The sequence below is a fragment of the Prinia subflava genome, chromosome 8 (assembly GCF_021018805.1).
Source record: "Prinia subflava isolate CZ2003 ecotype Zambia chromosome 8, Cam_Psub_1.2, whole genome shotgun sequence".
NCBI lineage: Eukaryota > Metazoa > Chordata > Aves > Passeriformes > Cisticolidae > Prinia > Prinia subflava.
In genome coordinates, this window is record NC_086254.1 from 30,474,172 (window position 1) to 30,492,698 (window position 18,527).

Below are 18,527 nucleotides of genomic sequence, written 5' to 3' on the forward strand. Positions count from 1 at the left end.
AAAGTAGCAATTTTTTTGCAGCAACACAACAGTCTGCTCAACTATCTCACCAATAAATAAATGCCTGGTTGATCTTGCCTACCTACAGAAAAATAAACTAAAAATAGGAGGTGCAAGTGACCTTGGGGAGCTGAGGTTTCACAGAACTCTTTGTCTTGATTTTAAGGCTCCCAAAGAAACCTCATACCATTATCCTTGCATGTTATTGTGAAAAGCAGGCCACTTTAAAAGCAGGAAAACATTATAAAACTTATCTTTGAACAATCAAAGCATAAAAGGTTTAATTTGTTTCTTTTTGTTTTAATTCAGCTCCTGTCCTTGTCCACTGAATTTCCTTTTCCAGATAAAGAATTGTGTTCATGCTCTGGGCATTGTCTTTGAGCAGAAGGCTTTTATTTCCTCAGAAATTATAATTAGTCTCTGGTATTAAACAAAATTAATTAATAAACAATCTTTGGAAAGACTAAAAGCACTTTCCTCCTTAACAGCTTACATCTTTGTCTGTGACAGCTATTTCATTAACTTTCAGTCACCAGGGAGCTCTCAAGAACAAAGACTCAAATTGCCATAAGAACAATTAGACTGAAAAAGAAATGAGAATTTCATTGTTTTCTCCTACAGAGAATTACAAAATAATGAAAAAAGCCCAACTTTTCCCCCCATTTAGGTAACCTTCATTCTTCAATCAAATGCACTGCTACCAGCAATGCTGATTGTCTTAAGCCCAAACTGAAGCAATAAATAAATTACCCACTGTTGTCATTAAAAATACAAGTCAACAATCACCCTACAAACAAGGAACTGAAATTACTGGCCAACCAAAACACATTTTCTGGGACAGTGTACTCATTTGTTTGGTCCAAGCAAGAAGAGCCATTTGCTACTGAAAAACATCTGTCTTGTGTGTGTGTGCCTGTTTATTTATTACACACACTGATCAAGGTGGGGCACAGAGCCCATGGACAGGTGTGCCCTCCAAGAGGGCAGAGCACACAGCTCACATGGCTCAGCACCCACCAGGGCCTGCCAACACCTCTCAGCCTGTCCACATTTACTGCCCAGGGCCAAGACAGCAGACAACAGGGTTCTAGAAGCCATCCCCTCTGGAGAGGATGCACAACATATCTGAAAGCTGTAAGGTGGCAGAAGAATGAGGAAACTCTTGGCACTGCTGCAGCAGCCAGTCAGAGAGTGCCAGGGCACCCTCCTCCTGCAAGAACTGCACTCTGTGTGTGTGCACTGAGACACATCTCAAAATTAACCAGGGTATCTTGAAGTCCAGCAAATGGACAGCCCCAAGGAGTAGAGCAGAATGGTGTTCAGCAAAACACAAAGCAATATCTTCCTTAAGTACCTGTGAACACTAAAATAATCTCTCTGATCTGTAAATCTTCCAAGTGGTTTAAAGTAAGTGGGAAGGTTGCCAGCAATAGATGCTGACCATACCTGATGCACAGTGCTGAATCCTGCAGAATTTGTCAGGCCGTTGGCTCCCTGGTAAATCCCTGCTGTGCCTGAGGGAAAGAGTATCACAGTCATAAGACACAGCAGCAATCAAAGTAACAGGGTATGTAAACTCAAATGATTTCCAACAGGAAGTAAAGTACCAGCTCACTACAAAAAGGTAGGGCACAAAGCAGAGGCTGTAAAAACTTTGGGCTGTTATTGGGGTTTACTCACTGAAAGGCATTCATTACATACACTAAAACATTGATTATTGGGTCAGAAAGCACAGCTGGAACACAAGGATTCAGCCCAGATTTAAAATTCAGTCACTTATCTTTACAATAAGTAACGGAATAGTATTTTTTATCTTCTCCTCCTGTAGGAAAACCCCTCAGGTTACATTTACATCCTCTCACATGTGCTGTTTCATGCATGGGTACCCAGGCATCTGTCCTAATTGATCAGGTACCCAGGAGTTTGCAGAAGAAAAATCTGTTCCCTGGTGTTGCACTTCCCAATGTGAGAACAATATTGCTGAGATTTCTGGGACAGCAAGGAGCAAATACATTTCTTTATCCTGGGATATCAGGAAGAGAAAGGATGGACATGGCTCTGTCCCAAGTGAAGCAGCTGATGTTCAGCCAGGCTCCCTCAGCTGGAGGAAGCACCACCACACAGATTTTGTTTGGAGAAATAAATGTTCAGGTAAGGTCTGCAGGAATGGTCTGTCTTTGCCCCCCATCAGGCCAGTGGCAGCAGAGCCATAAGCTCTCATCCCCTCTCAAGTTCTAGCCTTGATTTAACCCTGATCTATGCTGGTTTTGATTTCAGTTTTTCTCATTTCACATGATATGTGAAAGAGGTGTGATTTTGGTGCTGCCTGGCTGCACTGGGCTCATCTTGGTTTCATTCTGTCACCTCAAAGCACCATCAGACTGAGCCCTCATCAGGCCTTTGGCCTTTTTGTCTCATCTGGCTTCTCACCATGACTTTGAGCAGTGCTGTTTTAACCATATGACACCCTGCACGTCTTCATGGGACAACCACCCTCCCAAGTTCCACTTGTTTTTATTTTAGGACACCAGATCAGCTGGGAATGGACAGCTGAACAAACTCCACTCTGCCAAGTGCAGCTACAAAGCACATGCACTCAGAAATAAATCTCAAGCCAAAAAGAACCAAGAGAGAGGGCTCTGCCCTCCAGAACTAATCTGTTGCCACATGTGGTCTTTAAAAAGAAAATAGCAGAGAGGAAGAAAACAGTGCAGGTGACTGCCAGGTACCTGGAGGCCTGGCTCTCCCCAGGACCCAGAATGTGCTGGATGGGAACTGAGCCAGTGCAGGGGGCTTGGGTGATGCCTCCTCCTGGCATTCCTGCCTTGGAGGCAGCTCTGGGTGGATCAGTGTCCAATTCCTCCTGCTTCCAACAACCCCTGTGGGGAGACTGCCCAGAGCAGAATCCCAAAGACAGCAACACATTCAGCTCTTGGCCTTTCCCCACTGCCCACCCGTGACAGGCTTCTGCAGGTTTTCCAAAAGTCACGGGTATGCAGGAGTGAATATATTCCTGTGGTAAGAGCATTTCTCACCACTGGGAAGGAGAGCATGAGAGCCCCAGTGCTCACAGGCAAAAACAACTTTCACAGAAGACAAAACAGCTCTTGTACACCAGAGCTTGAAACAATACAGGGGGGAATTTTTGATTTTCCTAAACTGTCATTTAGAAACAATCCATCATCCTTTATTAAAGCTGTCAAGAGGGGGATGAGTTACCTCGAGGGACTCACGCTTTCTGTGTAAATTGTGATGAGAACATGTTTATATTGCTGTGCTACCTGCACATGATACTGCAGCTTCCAAACAGTCAGAGAGAGGAAAAGGAGGGACTGCACAGTTGGATTAAACTTACTCAGAACTTTGTACCAGCTCTGAAGAGAGAGTGTGTCCATGCACACACCGTAAGTGAGCAGGGAGAGGAGGGCAGGGATGAGAGGATGGGGAATGATTCATGAATGTGGCTGCACCCACTGTGGTGCAGTTTACACTGTAATTTTGTAAAAGATATTCTTGCCATTTTGGATGAGCTACCCAAGTTCAGGTGTCCCCCCCAAAAGGCCACTGCAGGCTGGCTCCCTCTGCCCAGGGGATTTTCCTAAGGAAGAACAGATTTTTTTGCCTACATACTTAAATATCTGTGAAAGTGCTGAAGACCAGTATTCCCTATAAACTGAAGTTCAACCTGGTAACTCAGGTTTTTCCTCTTCTTTTGGCTCCTGTCATTGCATCCTGACCAAGGAGCAATGTTACCATCTCAGCATTGTTTGTCTAAGCTGAGATCAAACACAACCCTTTTCCTTGCCCTCCAGCAGTGCATTCAGAGCTTTGAACCCCCTCCCCACAGCACACCTTGAGACCTGCTAAGCTCAGGATGTTTTGGCAGCTCAGTGTTACAGCAGAATAATTACAGATAAGGACACTGGGGACAACCAAAGTCAGTGAACACTTGGAATTTCTTCCCAGCTGAACAAGGATGAAAAGCTGGGAGGAAAAAAAATCAATTATCTGCATGGAAAAGAAAATTCTTAAAGATTCAGGTTCAGGAATATTTGTCTTGGGCACTATTATAGCTCAGACCCTGTTCCACTTCACAGGCCAGACTGGAGAGACCATGTTTTCAATGATGCACCCTCATCAAATGGCAGGAAAACAAACAAGTGCCGCAGGCAATGGAAATAAAGATAAATCCTCTCTCTCCATAAACAGAGAATGAGGCCTGCTGGTCACAATTTCTGTGAGCAGCAGCCTTGTAGAGTTCAGCAGTTCAGAACACACACCAGAACCAGCCCCAAATGTTTGCTTTTCCTCCTTAAGACGTTGGCAGGAAATAAACACTTCCATAACAAAATGAATTCTGCCAGGTGCAATTTCAGTCTTGCATCAGTAAATTTTACACTCAAGAAATGGGAAAATTATCAACAGATATTGCAATTTAGCCCTATTTCCCACATAGCCATTTCCCCCCTCAAACACTTTCCCAGGTAATAGCACTTCTTGTAATATTCAGAGGAGGACTGGAATGAAGTTTGAAAGTGGTGCTATGCGGAATGGGAACTCCTAAGAAGCCCCTTGATAAGCAATGTACATGAACGCCTGCCCCCCTCCCATTTCTGCCTATTTCTACAGAACTTTGGCTTTCACATATAATGGCTTTCTTCCATGGACCCCTGAAGACAACACACTCTCAGACTGAGGCTGGTTTTGCATTTGCAATACTGCAGAGGTGGGAGCAAGCCATTTGTTTCCATCTATCTTGGTAGCTCAATGCCAAGTAATTGCATTCAAACTCCCTGCAAATCAGAAACAAGCCTAGGATCTCCCCCTTTGGATCTTCTCCATCTGGAATATGGCTCACATCTGTGTTCAATCAAGCCAGTTGCTAAATGTCACAATGCCCTCATTCACAGGTAGCTTAAAGAACATTTAGCTCATAATAAAACAATCTGAACTCTGAAGCAGAACAGCTCTTCAGATGTGTGGTACTGTAAGTGTTCCTGTAAAGCATTTATATCACAAACACACTTGCATGGAAAGACACCTCATGAAAGGCGTGCACATGCCAGGCAGAGGCAGTGCCATGATTTTTCCTTGATAAGTAGATGTGGCCCTTCCCTGTGTGAGTGTCCAAGGGCAACATGTACAGAAAAACTCTTTGTGAGCTGATTAATGTTCTATTCCTGTTCTCATACAGATGGATTTCATTTGCTATTTTCCCTTCATTCACTTTCTAATTCAAGCATTCCAAAAAACCCTATGCCATGGTCAATGATAATTTCAATGGTGCGTGATCTGGCCTGTGCTCCTGCAAAAACTTTCATACCAGCTTCTCACCCTCTCCATCTGTCTTTCAGTCACTGCAGTATCAGGCTGCATTTCTTCCCCTCCTTGCCACGTATGAGCAGTAAAGGAAAGAAAGGAATATTCATGGTTATTTTCAGTGTATTCAGAACTAAGCTCTGCCATTGCTAAAAAAAAAGGGGTTTTTTCAGCTTATGAGTGTTATATGAGAGTATTAGTGTATGAGTGTATGAGAGTATGATACAGGAATGCTGGTGTCTTAGGGAGTGGTGATTATGAAGACAGGATGGGCCTGTGGTGTAGCTCAGATCAACACCACAGCAAGCTTTGAAAATCAGGTTTGTGTCCTTGTGTTTCACAGGTCAGAGGGGCCCTGACAACAGGGAGGTGTTCTCCAGCCTCCTGTACCACCCAAAAGAGAATAAGCTGCTGTAGTTAGAAGAACAAATGGCTTGCACTTTCAACATTCAATGAAATAAATACCCAACAGTCCGAGGAGGAGATGGCCAAGCTCAGCACAGGTGGATAGTTTCAGTGTTTATCCTGGGCAGCCAGCAGCAACTCTGAGTCCAGGAACACTTAAAAGATGCAACACTGAGGGTGGCTACCATGGGCATTTCTGACTATGTTTATGTCATGATTTAACATCCAGCAAACAGAATGATGCAGCTTAGACCAAAGCATTTCCTCCAACTTGCAGATGAAACACACAATGGTTCCACAGAGAGCTCTCTCAAAGGATTATTTGACCATTCAGGACTAATAAAATAAATGCCTGCAGGGGTCAGCTGAATTGCATGCTATTTTACAAGCCTGCACACAATGGCTCGTGCCTCCTGACATCATGAATGTTTTCCTGCAGGAAGCTCTGCTGCCTGGGAGTGATGCAGGCAAAGGCCCCAGCCCACCTCCCCGCACAGTCTGCACTACTCTGTGCCATGAACAACATCTGCCTGCAGACTTCCATGGCCATTCAGAGAGGTTCTTCAGCTCTCTGACAAGCTAATGTTTCCTGCAGTAAATGCTGCCTTCTCCAAGCTGCTACATTTTTAGTGAGAGGTTAAGCGCTCATCAAAATTACCTCCCACCAGCAATACTCTAGAGCCTTGTAAGGTTCCAAATCCTACAACATCTGCCTGCATTTACTGGGCAAGAAGACTCATAAAACCTTGCATGGTTGTCAGCTGTGGAGGCTTTTCAAGACTATCTGACCTGTTAAAGGAGAAGAAAAACTCAACCCATATGTACTTTGCAGCAGACTGCTCAACTGTTTGCCATTAGCTGTAATGAACCCTTCCCAAAAAAGTCTTGTATTTCTGTCTGGAAGGGCTCAGACAGTGCAGGGAAGAGCAAACTGCATTAACCTAGATGAAAAGCATGATTCTAAATGTTACACCACTTGACATCAGCAGTGTCTGGTAAAGGACATTGCTCCCAAAAGCACATGAACACCTCCTGCAGATGATACTCCCAGATACAAAACCCTTTCAATTTAAGTCCATTTGTCTCCCACCACAATCCCATGCAGTCCTGTCAGCCTGACCAGGTGTTTGAGGGCACTCTGAATGGTGATATAAAGCACATTTCACGGTTCAGTTACTCTGAGTCAAAGCTCTTCCCCTGCTCCTGGGAGTACTCAACCCACACAGCCTCAAAGAGCTTTAGTAAGTGACGACCAGAGCAGCTCTAAGAGCCTGGCTTTTACCATCCCTTTGAGCTTGGTCATCTGTATAGCTCAATCCAGATCAACAGTGGTGTTGAAAGTGCTGGCATGGTTTATAGTTACTCTCAGGATCTGAACCATGGGAAAGCAGTTAGATTTTACTGTATTTTGAGAAAGTGTTTTTAACGACTTCTAACAATGCTACAGCTATAGAAGGAAATCACACTGGACTGTCTTCAAAAACAAATCACAAGGAAATGTTTTGGGCCAAAAAGTGAACATCCTTACAGCAAGGATGTGGACTGTTTCTATGCAATACCTTGTTGAAAAAAACAACCAGCAAAACTGACTTTATTTGGGTGACTCTGTGGACACCAAAGAATAAAGATTCCTCCAGCTGCAGTTTCATCCTGGACACAATCCTCCACTGACAGGTAACAAGACATGACAAAGGAAACCTGGATTTTCCACCTCCCATGGTTATCAGTGGCCATGAACTTCCAGTTCCCAGGTCACCATTCAAATCTGAGCAGCCTTGTCACAGCTACTGTCATGCCATTCTTGCCCTGTCAGCACAACTGTTATTTAGCAGTTCTCTTCCTCTTGAGCAAAGTAAATCTCCAAATACCAGTGGAAAAGAGGGAGCTGGTCAGCTCACCTCCCCTCTCTGACCCATTACTTAGGACCCCTATAAGTCTCAATTGGATAGTTTAGATCCAGACATTTGTCTTGAGGCTTTTCCAGCCTCCATGCACTGCTTCAGTACTGCAGGGCTCCAGGAGAGCCACAGCAGAGAAAAATGTAAGAAACTTGACAACAGTAGAGTGATCTTTGCCCTGGTAATGACTTGTCAACATCAATTCATCTGCCAGTTACAGACTTGCTAAGTCAACTTTTTATCCTCCTCTTTTAATCTGTGATAACTCAGTGGGCTCCCTTCAGACAGTGCAGGTATCCTCGTGGTTCTGGAGGTCACAGCACTGCACTGCACAAGGGTCAGTGTTTAAACCCTGCCAATATCAACAGAAGGAGCATCCAAATTACACATATAAAAGCCCATGCAAGATTGTTATCCACAGCCAGCAGAGCAGTTCAGACACTCCTGAGCTGCACAGCCTGTGCTGAAGCAGGGTCAGGCTGAACTTGTCCACAAACATGATCCCAGTCTCTCATCCTATGACTGAATTCTGTTTTTTCCACCACAGCATTACCTCACACAGTGCTTGGAGATGGGATACAACACAAGCAGTATCAGTACTGCACAGCATCATGAATCTGGTATTTCCTAACTTTCAGTGCTTGACTACCCAGGTATGTTTCTTGATACAGATTTTTATATGTAATTTTACACTAGCTCTTCTGTTGCCTTCTAGACAATTTCAAAATCATTAGGTATACTGAATCAATTATTCAGTGAAGCTTCCATAACATTTTAGCATATTCTTTGCCAAGTGCACTGTAAGCTGAATAATCAAGGCCAAGTTCATGATTTCCCAAGCTGTTACCATCCTATGTTTCTGGATTTTTTCATATCCTACACAAGCAATGAAAATAAATCCACAAAGAGAAGTCTCTGTGACATCCAAACATCTCTGTGACCTTCACTGTGCTCTTTTTGCTTATTGACCCACATTTTGAGATTTCTAACTGACCTCCACCATTGCTCCCAAGTCAGTCAAGCAGCATGTTAGGGAAATGTCACTTCTTTCTTCTCTGTAGATTCCCCCTTTCTCACCACACAAACTTTTCTCTGTATTTCCCTTATCCAGTCCCTTTACCTTACTGCTTTTCTCTGACTCATGATTGTCACAGCTGCTGCCATCTCCCCAGTGCCACCTCTGCAAGCCTGATGACAAAGTCACACAAAACTCTCAAGGAGACACAAGACACCTCCAAAATAAATGCTCTGCCTCGGAGAAGATTCCTGTTTTGACTGTACCAGTTAATATTTGATTTCCATCAAATGGCAAGAGTTAGAGCAGAGCTTTCCCCTTGGGCAGCAGTAGCACAGGTCCTTGCAGCCTACAGTGCATCACTGTCAACACCTTCGCCTCTCCCACAGACTTCCCCCTCCTAGAAGTCAGCTCATTTTAAAACAAAGTAAATGGAGCACAGTCAGCCCCTGGTGTTTAAAAATCTTTCAAAGGGAGACTGTGCTGTTTTTCTGAGGAACCTTGTATTTACACTGCAAAAAGTGAGGTCTGACCCCTCCTGAAGAGAGGCCTCTCCCTGCTGAACCCACCACGGAGGGGAGCACAGCTTTACTGCCATGGTCTTGGGCTGCAATTAATGCAAACCAGCTGTGAAGCAGAAGCCTTTGAAAGAGGCTGCTGGTTTTCTACTGAGGTTTTAATTTTATCAATCTAAGGCATCTGAGTGACAGTTTGCTGAGAACATGCTCTCACTTTCCTTTATTTTTGGGACTTCATGTGGATTTACTATCTGGATGCCAAAGTGTGATCCACATTTCTCAGGTGTAGATTGAAATTTCATCACTATTTTCATCACAAAGTACTTCAAGAATCAAGTTTAAAACTAAGCATGGGCTTTCTTTGTAAAATTCATGTAGCCAGAGGTAGCTGTTCATGCCAAATTGGTATTTATGACCTCGTATTAAATTTTTAACACACAAATTGGCCCACAATTGCAAGAAATTCTGGCATCTCTCAGAAAAATGTTTGTCTAGATTATCCAGATATCAAAAGGGGTCAAAAATGTTTTCAGCAAAAGTAAACATTTTAATTGATTAATTATTCAGATTTTACTCATTCTCAGGCCAGAAGAACAACTCATAACCAATTCATCCCACAAACACAAGCCATATATATGTAATTAATTCATTTTAAATTAGTGTTGCATGAGAGAAATGATAATTTCTATTCATTCACTACTTCACAGCTCATCAGAAGGGCTCTAAAAAGAAAACAAATATCCAGCAGTAGCAAAGAATTTCACTGCATAGGTCTTTGGTCCCAAATTTATGTCTGTCCCAAGCTCAACACTGCCCTGCAATTCCTTGGCAAAGGAAAGTTATCCCAGTTACATAACTGATTTTTCCTTTGTAATGTAAAAAGTATTTTGTGGGTAGATAGATTTGGATATTAAAAAACCCCAAAAAAGCAGTCGAATCTTTTCCTGCCCAACAACAGCATCCACAGTGGTCTTTGGCCACAGTTTTAACTGTTGTGCAACTTCATAGTTTCATACCAGCTGTCATTTCAGCAATTATAACAGAAGAGCAAGGCATTGTCTAGGAATTAATGACAAGCTGAGAAGAGATGGCCTAATGTGCAATCAAGGGGTAGCACATGCTCTCACAACCACAGGAAATGCTCTGTAAGCTGGCTGTTACTGCACTCTCTGCAGAGCTGATGGGTTTCTGGGTTAGCTAATGTGTTGGCACAATTTTCTCTTTGTATTTTACATAGCTCACTAAATGCTAAGTTTCTTATATTCCAAAGATTTCTCCCCCACCCTCAGCAATGAGCAGTTTTCTCAGCTGCCAGTTAAGACAGTAAGTTTTTGGGGCACAACTGGAAGATAATCTTTGTGCCTCATGTTCAATTTCTATCATTGAATAATAATTTTACCAGAAGTCTGAGCAAATCCCTGAACTGCTAAACTGTCAGAAAATGTAAGCTTAGAAAAACGTGTGCTAAAAAGTAAAATATATTTCTAATACCAAGCCCAGGGTGTTTGGTATTTGGTGCTGTAATTGAACACTTACATGAGGACTGATTAAGAAATGAAATGGACCTTGAAGGAACATTTCTTTCCCAGCATGACAAATTTACCACTTTAAAGACAAAAATCAAATGCAAGCTGTTACCTCCTCTCCAGATTCATGACCCTAAAAGTAAGTGCCACCCCCAGACTGACCACATGCATATTTCAGATCTCTTCACTATGAAACAAACAATTTTCTAAATGCAATAATGACATGGAAGAACCCTGTACACAGCACTGGTTAAAAAGAAAAAGAAGAGAGCAAAGAAGTCACTCCTTCAGAGCAAATATGTGAATACCAGATTTCAGTCTGAATGCTACTTGAAGCCTGATGAAATCCATTGTTACTTGGCAATTAAAATCCTTATTTCAATCCACAGTACCTTTGCAATATGGTTTTGTGTCATTTTTATGAGCTATGGAACTTGCTAATCTCACCTTCTACATTTGTGTATGTGTGTGACACACTGGATTAATTACCTGGCTAACAAACTCTTCCACAATCAATTTTGTTTCATGCCAGGGGAGCATGAAAAATAGATTTCCCCTTCTGGCTGGCTGTACAACAGCTCTTTTTCTTTACCATTTACTGACCAAAAGGCTGGCGTATCTTAATTTTTGCTCTTTAGTGGATCCTGTTCTCGCTCAAGGACCAGGATACACTTGACAGCTGGAGCTCAGGATGAAAAGCTGAATGCCACCCCTTTACACCTGCACCTGTGTTTGTACTGCAAGCAAACAGACCTGAACAGAAAATCTGGTTTCAGCAGCATTTACTGCTCACAGCCTCACAGGCACCCCAGCCTGGAGTGCTGCTGCCAAACAAACACCAGGGAACAAACCAGCACCAACCACGCTGGCACCTCCTGAAGCACAGCATTTGTCCTAGAGCCCTGTGAGACAAAAATCTGTCACCCAAGAGATTGTCTGTGTCTTGGTGAGTGGTGTAACACCCACAATGGGCACTTATTTGCTGCTGTAACTCGTATCTGAGGGGACAGGGAGGAGGAATGAGGAGGGCTGAGCAATCTGCCCACCCACCCTCACCCACAGATGGGATCATTGTGTTGCTCTGAGAGCTCAGTGGAGGCAAATAATACAATCTTATTTCACTTATGTACCTGAGCTATTAACACCTTACAATACTTGCAGAAAATAACTTTAAAAAGAAATCTTTTTCCTTGCACTTTTACAATAGAAAACTGAGCAGCAGTTGGAGATACCTTTTCTTGCTGAGCCCCTGACCATCACCCTCTTCATGATCTCTCTTCTCACATGACGGAAAAAAACATTTTGTCCTTGAACTGGGAGTTAGAAGCTTGACTCTTAAAGCCCCTCTGAACATTTTTATAAAAATATATCGATAAAAGTTTGCTCTTTTCAGCTGGTTTAGCCCAACACCAGCCAAGTCCCAGTGGTGCTGGGGCTGGGGGCACAGGGAGCCATCACCTCCCACCCCCAAGGGCGTGGGAAAGCCCTGAGCCCACATTCCTTGGTAGCACTCAGCACAGGAAGGCTCCTGGCTCCTCACTCAAACCTTTCACTAGCACTCAGCAAGTCAAATAAACCATACAGTCAGGGAGCCTCACACTGCTCCTCTCACAGGCGAGGAGAAGAAGGCTGGAAATATTTGTTTACAGGAAGACACATTTACTCCTGCTCCCTGTGCCTTGGAGAAAGCACCTGCCACTTGCAGAAACTGTTTTCTCCTGTTTTCTTTTGCATTAAAGGCTTACTGAGATGGCTGAGACAATCTTCCTGGAATAAATATCTGAAAAGAAGTGATTTTACCTAATAGCACAGCACTGCCCCAGGGCACATTCATGCTCATACACATAGCTCTCCCCAGCCTGTTTTGGTACAACTCATGGCTGTGTCACTGCTGTTTGCAAGTGTAACATTTGCAAGTGCTGATGCACAAAATTTGCTTGTCTAAACCTCTTGACTGAACAATGGGGGCACCTTAAAAACCTCAGTCCTAAGAAAGTCAAGAGTCTGCCTTCTCAAAAGTGCACACATGGAAGTAGGACAGGTGAAACCTGCAGGAGTCCAGGTGAGAAAAACCCCAATCCACAGGCTTCCTTTTTCTTTTTTTGGTGCCACATCCAACAGAGGTGTCTTCAGCGTGTACTGTGAGGTATTCAAACCCCCAAACCACCTTAGTGTTGAGAATGTGCTCTGACAAAACTAGCAGGTGAAGTCTCAGCCAAGGGTCAGCTCTCAGTCTTCAGCTTTCTCAGATAATATCTGGAATAAAACAGATTTTACTTTGTTTTCCCTGTTTTCCTAACTCTTCAGGATTTTAGTTGCTCTCAGACTTAAAATTAAAGTGGGTGTGTATGTCCACCTTTCCCTTTCAGGATTGAGAAGAATTAAGAGAATTATGACAGCTTTGCAATGGGGACAGCTAAGGATAATGTCATAAAAGGGCCTTCTGCATAAAACCCTCAACAATATCAAAAAGCAGATGGATAGACTTGACTTCTCTCCCCTTCCACAGCTTCCACAAGAGTTTAGGAAAGCCATGCAATTCCTGTTTGGTTTTCCAACCCTTGGAAAATTGCAGAGGGCTGGACAAAGAGCAGAGCTTTATACTTGGGTGCATTTTTCTCTCCTCAAGATGAGTCACCCTCATTTCTCTTAGTATCAAAGTATCAGCTGTTGAAAAAATAATAGTAGGGAGAATATGCAGCAGTTTAAGCACAGAGCAGTTAGTTCAGGTCAGCCTAAGGCAGCAAGAAGCATAATACTGACAGGACTGTTTGCATGAAGTGTAAAACCACACTTGTTTTGCTTCCATCAGAATGCAGGAATTCCCACCAACACAACAATCCCAGGTATGCAGTCACAGAACTAATTAAGAAAAAGAAAACACAGTTTCTGCAGAAAGACAAAGCTTACATTGATCACAGGTGAACAACACTGTTAAATCCACTCCCTCAGCCAGAAATCAATGCCTTGATGAGCAGAACAGATCAAGCAGAGACTTACCTCCTCCCCAGTGCTGACTGCCCGCACCCACAAGCTCCCCACAGCAGCTGCAGGAGGAGAGCTGGTGCAGCAGGGAGCTGTGGGGCTGTGAGTGCCCAGATCTCACCCTGGCAGGCCCTGGCAGGCCCTGGCAGGCCCTGGCAGGCACTCACCGTGCATCTGGTAGGTGTAGGGAGCCTGTCCCGCCGGCGCGCCGAAGCCGGAGCCGTAGCTCAGAAATCCGCTCTGTCCCGGCGAGTGGCTCAGGCTGTCCTCTGTCTTAATGCCTGTGGGGTGCACGGGGGGAGCCCAGAGCAACACAGAAAGGTGTTTGTGGGAGTAAAACAGACCTAATTAGCATACCTGATAACTGATTGACAACCAAGATGCCACAGGCAGGAACAAATGGAGCTTTGAAGGTTACAGAAGATGGGATTGAACCTGCTCACGGGAAGAGATTCAATCAAACTTCTGCAAGCAAAAGTTGTTGTAAAATTGTTTGTATGATCTTTAACCTGATTATTGTAGTGGGAAATTACTAATCTTCCTGAAATGGTATATAAGCTTTTGGAAAATCTGAGTAAAATTGAATTCTGATCACCGAATCAGTCGTCCCATCTCTCTATCAATCATCAATAGACATTAAAAAACCAATGTAGCAATTGACAACTTTTCAGCTGGATTTTAAACTAATAGACTTTCCACATTTTTACACACACACATATATATAAAAATACAAATATATATGTGTTTAATTATTTGCATTCCTCAAACAGGTCTCCTAACAGCCAAACAAATTCATCACAAATTTATTTGAGTCAGCTACACCCAAATGCACTTCTGCTGAGATGGGTAAACAACCATGAATAATACTGTTTTCAAAACCAATTTCTGAACATATAGTTTTGTTATAGAATTGAAGAAACTCACTGACACATAAACTTCCTGAAGAGTTATCAGATGCACCCAATGATTAACAATGGAACAGGACCTTCAGCAAAATAACCTCAAGATTTCTGTTCTCAAAAGAGTTATTTTTTACTCGCATTGTATTTTCAGCTTTGGTTCCAAAACATCTATTGGCAAGTCCTAGAGGAGGGTTATCATCTACTCAGTTGGATATAACATAGAGTTCAGGAACAACAGGTAAGCCCTGAAGCCACAAAAATCTTTTCATTTCTAAAACCAGGCAATTAAACTGACAATTTACAGGGGTAACGGCAATAGCTGAATTAAACATTGCAAGATGAAACCCTTGCTGGTAATGAAAGGAGGTGATATTTTATTCTGAGATGCTGCTGAGATTGTACAGCTGTATTATTAAAATAAACAGCTCAAAGGTGCAACATATTATGAACCCTTTGGGCGTGATCCTTCCCTCCTTTGCATCCTATTTGCACAACAAAAGATGGCCATCAGATACTCCCTGGGTGCTGGGATTAAACAGAGACCTTGCTGATGTTTGGGTCTTGGATTTACACACTTTCCATGCTGTTGGCATCTTTTAGCACTTGTAGGCAAGCTTGTAGACAAGTTGAATTCAGGTGCCTCTCCCCAGACATGCTCCTTTCTAGCTTAACTACAAGCAGCAAGTCTGTGCTTGCTCAGGTTTGGAGTAAGTTCTTCCAGATAATGTCTTCTCTAATAAAAATCACTTATTATAACTTTAGGTGAGAAGAACTGCGATGCAGTTTGAGCAGAAGCTCATAACACGACTATGAGAGGCAGGAAGTTTATTTGGGCAGTGAGAGGACAAGTGCTGCTGCAAGTGTGTGGTTTTATCACTGCTGGGAAGAGAAGTGTGTGCAGAGAAGCCCCTCTTCCCAGCATCCGTGCTTTTCTATTCCATCAGCACTCCCCAGCCCAGCACTCAACCTACCCACCCCAGTCACAATTAATCTTCACCAAATGGGCCTCTTTGGAAGCCTGAAAACTGTTGTCAGACAGCAAAATAACTTAGCACCAAATTAATTTCCACATAATGTTCTGTTTTGTCTAGAAACTGGCCGAGTTTTATTTTTTGTGCCTAAAAACAATACTGCTTCATTGTTCTTGGTTGTCAGCCAGGTGGAGTTTTTCATAGGCTGTGCTGAGTATCTTAGAGAGGGTGTAGGGGCTGGGGGAGGGAAACCACTGCTCAAGGATGCTAAGAGGTCACCCACAGGATTTATAAGCAGCATATGGGCCTGACACATGCATGCCCCAAAGCCTCCAGGCAGTAGCAAATGGCTCTGCTTTCACCTGCTCTAACAGGACAACTGTTCAGAGTTTGCCTTGGAAGTCAGCCAGCTGATGCAAACACACAAATAGCTCCAGGAAAGGGGCTCAAAACATTCCTCTCATCATCCTGGTAGAGCTTTGGCTCTGCCAAGGCCACTGCCCCAGCCTTCCAGAGTGCTGCACCAAATTTCCCTTCAGTAAAAGTTTTGTCTGTATAAAAACTGGTTGGGAAGAGATACTGTATTTGCCAAGTAAATAAAGGTGTTTAAGAGCACAAGAGAAAACAGGAGTGGAAACAAAACTATGCAGCCATTTTAATAGTGCAAGACACAGCCCTCATGGGGGCAGCCACAAGTAAGAAGCCCAAAGCTTTCTGTTAAAGCTGGACCTAAACAAGAGCAACATCTCTTTGGTCTTTAGGAGTGGAAAAGAACTTTCAGCTTCCTGAAGAGCTCGGTATTCCCATGCAGAGCTTGAGGACACTTCAGGCTTGGTTTACCAGGCATTCCTCTGTCAGGAGTGCTGGTTTAATTTGCTCCCTGTGCGAATCCCCCAGCTGCTCCTGCCCAGCACTGTCCCCCCACAGCTGTTGGCAAGGCTGTGCAGAAAAGCAGGGAACAAAGCTGACTGGGGTTAGAAATGTGGGCTCCACACACAGCCAGTAACCCCATCTAAAACTGTCCTTCAAAACCAAGGTACTCTGTAACATCTCACCCATGCCTGCTCTGCATTTTGGTTCTTCTGTAATAATATACACAAAAATTTTCTCAGTGTAGCTCAAAGTGTTATTGAAACTTCAGGAAGAATCAAGGCCAGCAAAGTGTAGTTTTCATAAATATCATATTTACTGTACTTTGTCTTGACAGTGAATCATGGGAGCACTCACAAACTACAACTCCTAAGTGGCACTTGCTACTGAACTGAATTTCTCATAGACTACTACGGACTAGCTCCAAGCTTACCTAGCTTCCAAAAACATAACGCATGATATGCAGAGCTGGTAGGCTCAAAGCTGATACAGTTCAAAGTAAATCTAACATTTTTAAACTCAGACTTTCCTCTAACCGTATGAAGACAACATTGCTGAGACATAAATGACACTCCACTCCAAGGCCTAAAGACCTCCCATGCACTCTGCCAGCAGCAGGAGGATGCCCCCCAGCCCCCAGGAGTACTCACTGTAGGAGGGGATCCCGTAGGGCTGCCCCGGGGGAGGATAGGCAGTGTAGGCAGCAGCCTGCTGGATGCCCGTGCTGTACTGAGCCTGGCCATAGGCTGCCATGCTGGGGAAGGACGGCACTGCCACGATGGGCGGGTAGTGTCTGTGCAGAGCAAGGAAAAAGAGTTTAGGGCAATGGTTACTGCACATGATCTTCTAGAGCACAAGCAGAACACACTTAGGCATCTTGCTAAAGTAACATTCAACACAGCGTGCTGAATGTTTTGGGAACTTGGAAGTGACTGGACTGAAGCAGAAGTTTGTTTTATGAACTATCAGATTAAGCCACCTTAATGCATGGCAACTTAACGACTGCAAAATATATGCAAGTTAAAAAACTAAAATCAACACTGATTCTTCATGTTTCATTTTGAGTTTGCCGAACAAGTGAGTGCGATGGGAAACCTCAAACATTTTGACACATCCCCTCTGTGGTCACTCATAAACACAATAATATCCAAACTGATAAGGTTTGGATACCCAGGGGTACAAAACCACAGTTCACAGTACCTCAAACCTTATTTCACTCCGTGTCCAAGAAGATTAAGAACCAGCTACCTCACTGTGCCAGGGGCGTGCGGGGGAGCAGGTGGATGGGCTTAGGGCAGGTGTTTTCTAAGGTGAGAGAAGTCTGCACAAAATGCCTGTTCAGCAAAACACGGATTTTAAATCACAGCCCTTGGCACGGGCACTCACTTTGTGGTGTACAGATGGAGGGGACACTGCGGTGCTGCTTTGCTGCTGCCTGCAAAACAAAATTAAAGGGTCTTACATTCTCACTGTGTTCTGCTCTATGGCCAAGCTGGTACAATTGTTTTTACCACTGATGGTTTGAGAAAAATGCACGGAAATCAAAAGACTTCTTAATTTTTAGTTAACAGTCCCAAACTGAGGTAGATAAGATATTCTCTGATTAACAACAAATGTAGATTTAGTTTTTAATTGAGGGTGATACCAGTTGATTGAACTACCAGTTTCTTCTTCTCATGGGAGTGGTATCAGTCATGAAGCTGGGCTTTGAAGCAATCACTCATATGCTAAAGGCTATAAAAGCCAATACTATGATTGCTGAAGGGACTTAAACTCACTGCACATTTTGATCTTTTGCTTTTTTTGGTACTCTCCTAGACCATGACTCACTTTCTTTAATGTCCATTAAAATATCAAATAATAGTAAATATTAAAAATACAACATCATAAATCTCTCTAATTTGAATTTTTTGAGTTAACTATAGCATACCTTATTAAACTGCCAGCAATCAAAAAATTAAATCAGTAGAAAACCTATCACACAAGTTATATATAAGTGCAAGATGCCTTCTAATGGACCAAACAGTTGTATGCTGTAACATTACCAAAGAAAAATGTGCCACCAGCTTTATTCAGAGATAAATTTACATTTACCTAATTAAAAATTAAAAAACCAAA

The 18,527-nt window shown here is 43.2% G+C and overlaps 1 protein-coding gene across 11 annotated transcripts in view; it reads right to left on the reverse strand.

Moving 5' to 3' along the window:
• The window catches only part of EYA2 (EYA transcriptional coactivator and phosphatase 2), an 86,725-nt gene that overhangs the window by 27,754 nt on the left and 40,444 nt on the right, over window positions 1–18,527 (reverse strand). For all 11 annotated transcript variants that reach the window (XM_063404576.1, XM_063404581.1, XM_063404582.1 and 8 more), the window contains 4 exons: window positions 17,796–17,844; window positions 17,060–17,202; window positions 13,834–13,947; window positions 1,447–1,514 (listed from right to left, as the gene is read on the reverse strand). In XM_063404576.1, coding sequence (XP_063260646.1) covers window positions 1,447–1,514; window positions 13,834–13,947; window positions 17,060–17,202; window positions 17,796–17,844 — 374 coding nt within the window. The remainder of the gene's footprint in view (window positions 1–1,446; window positions 1,515–13,833; window positions 13,948–17,059; window positions 17,203–17,795; window positions 17,845–18,527) is intronic.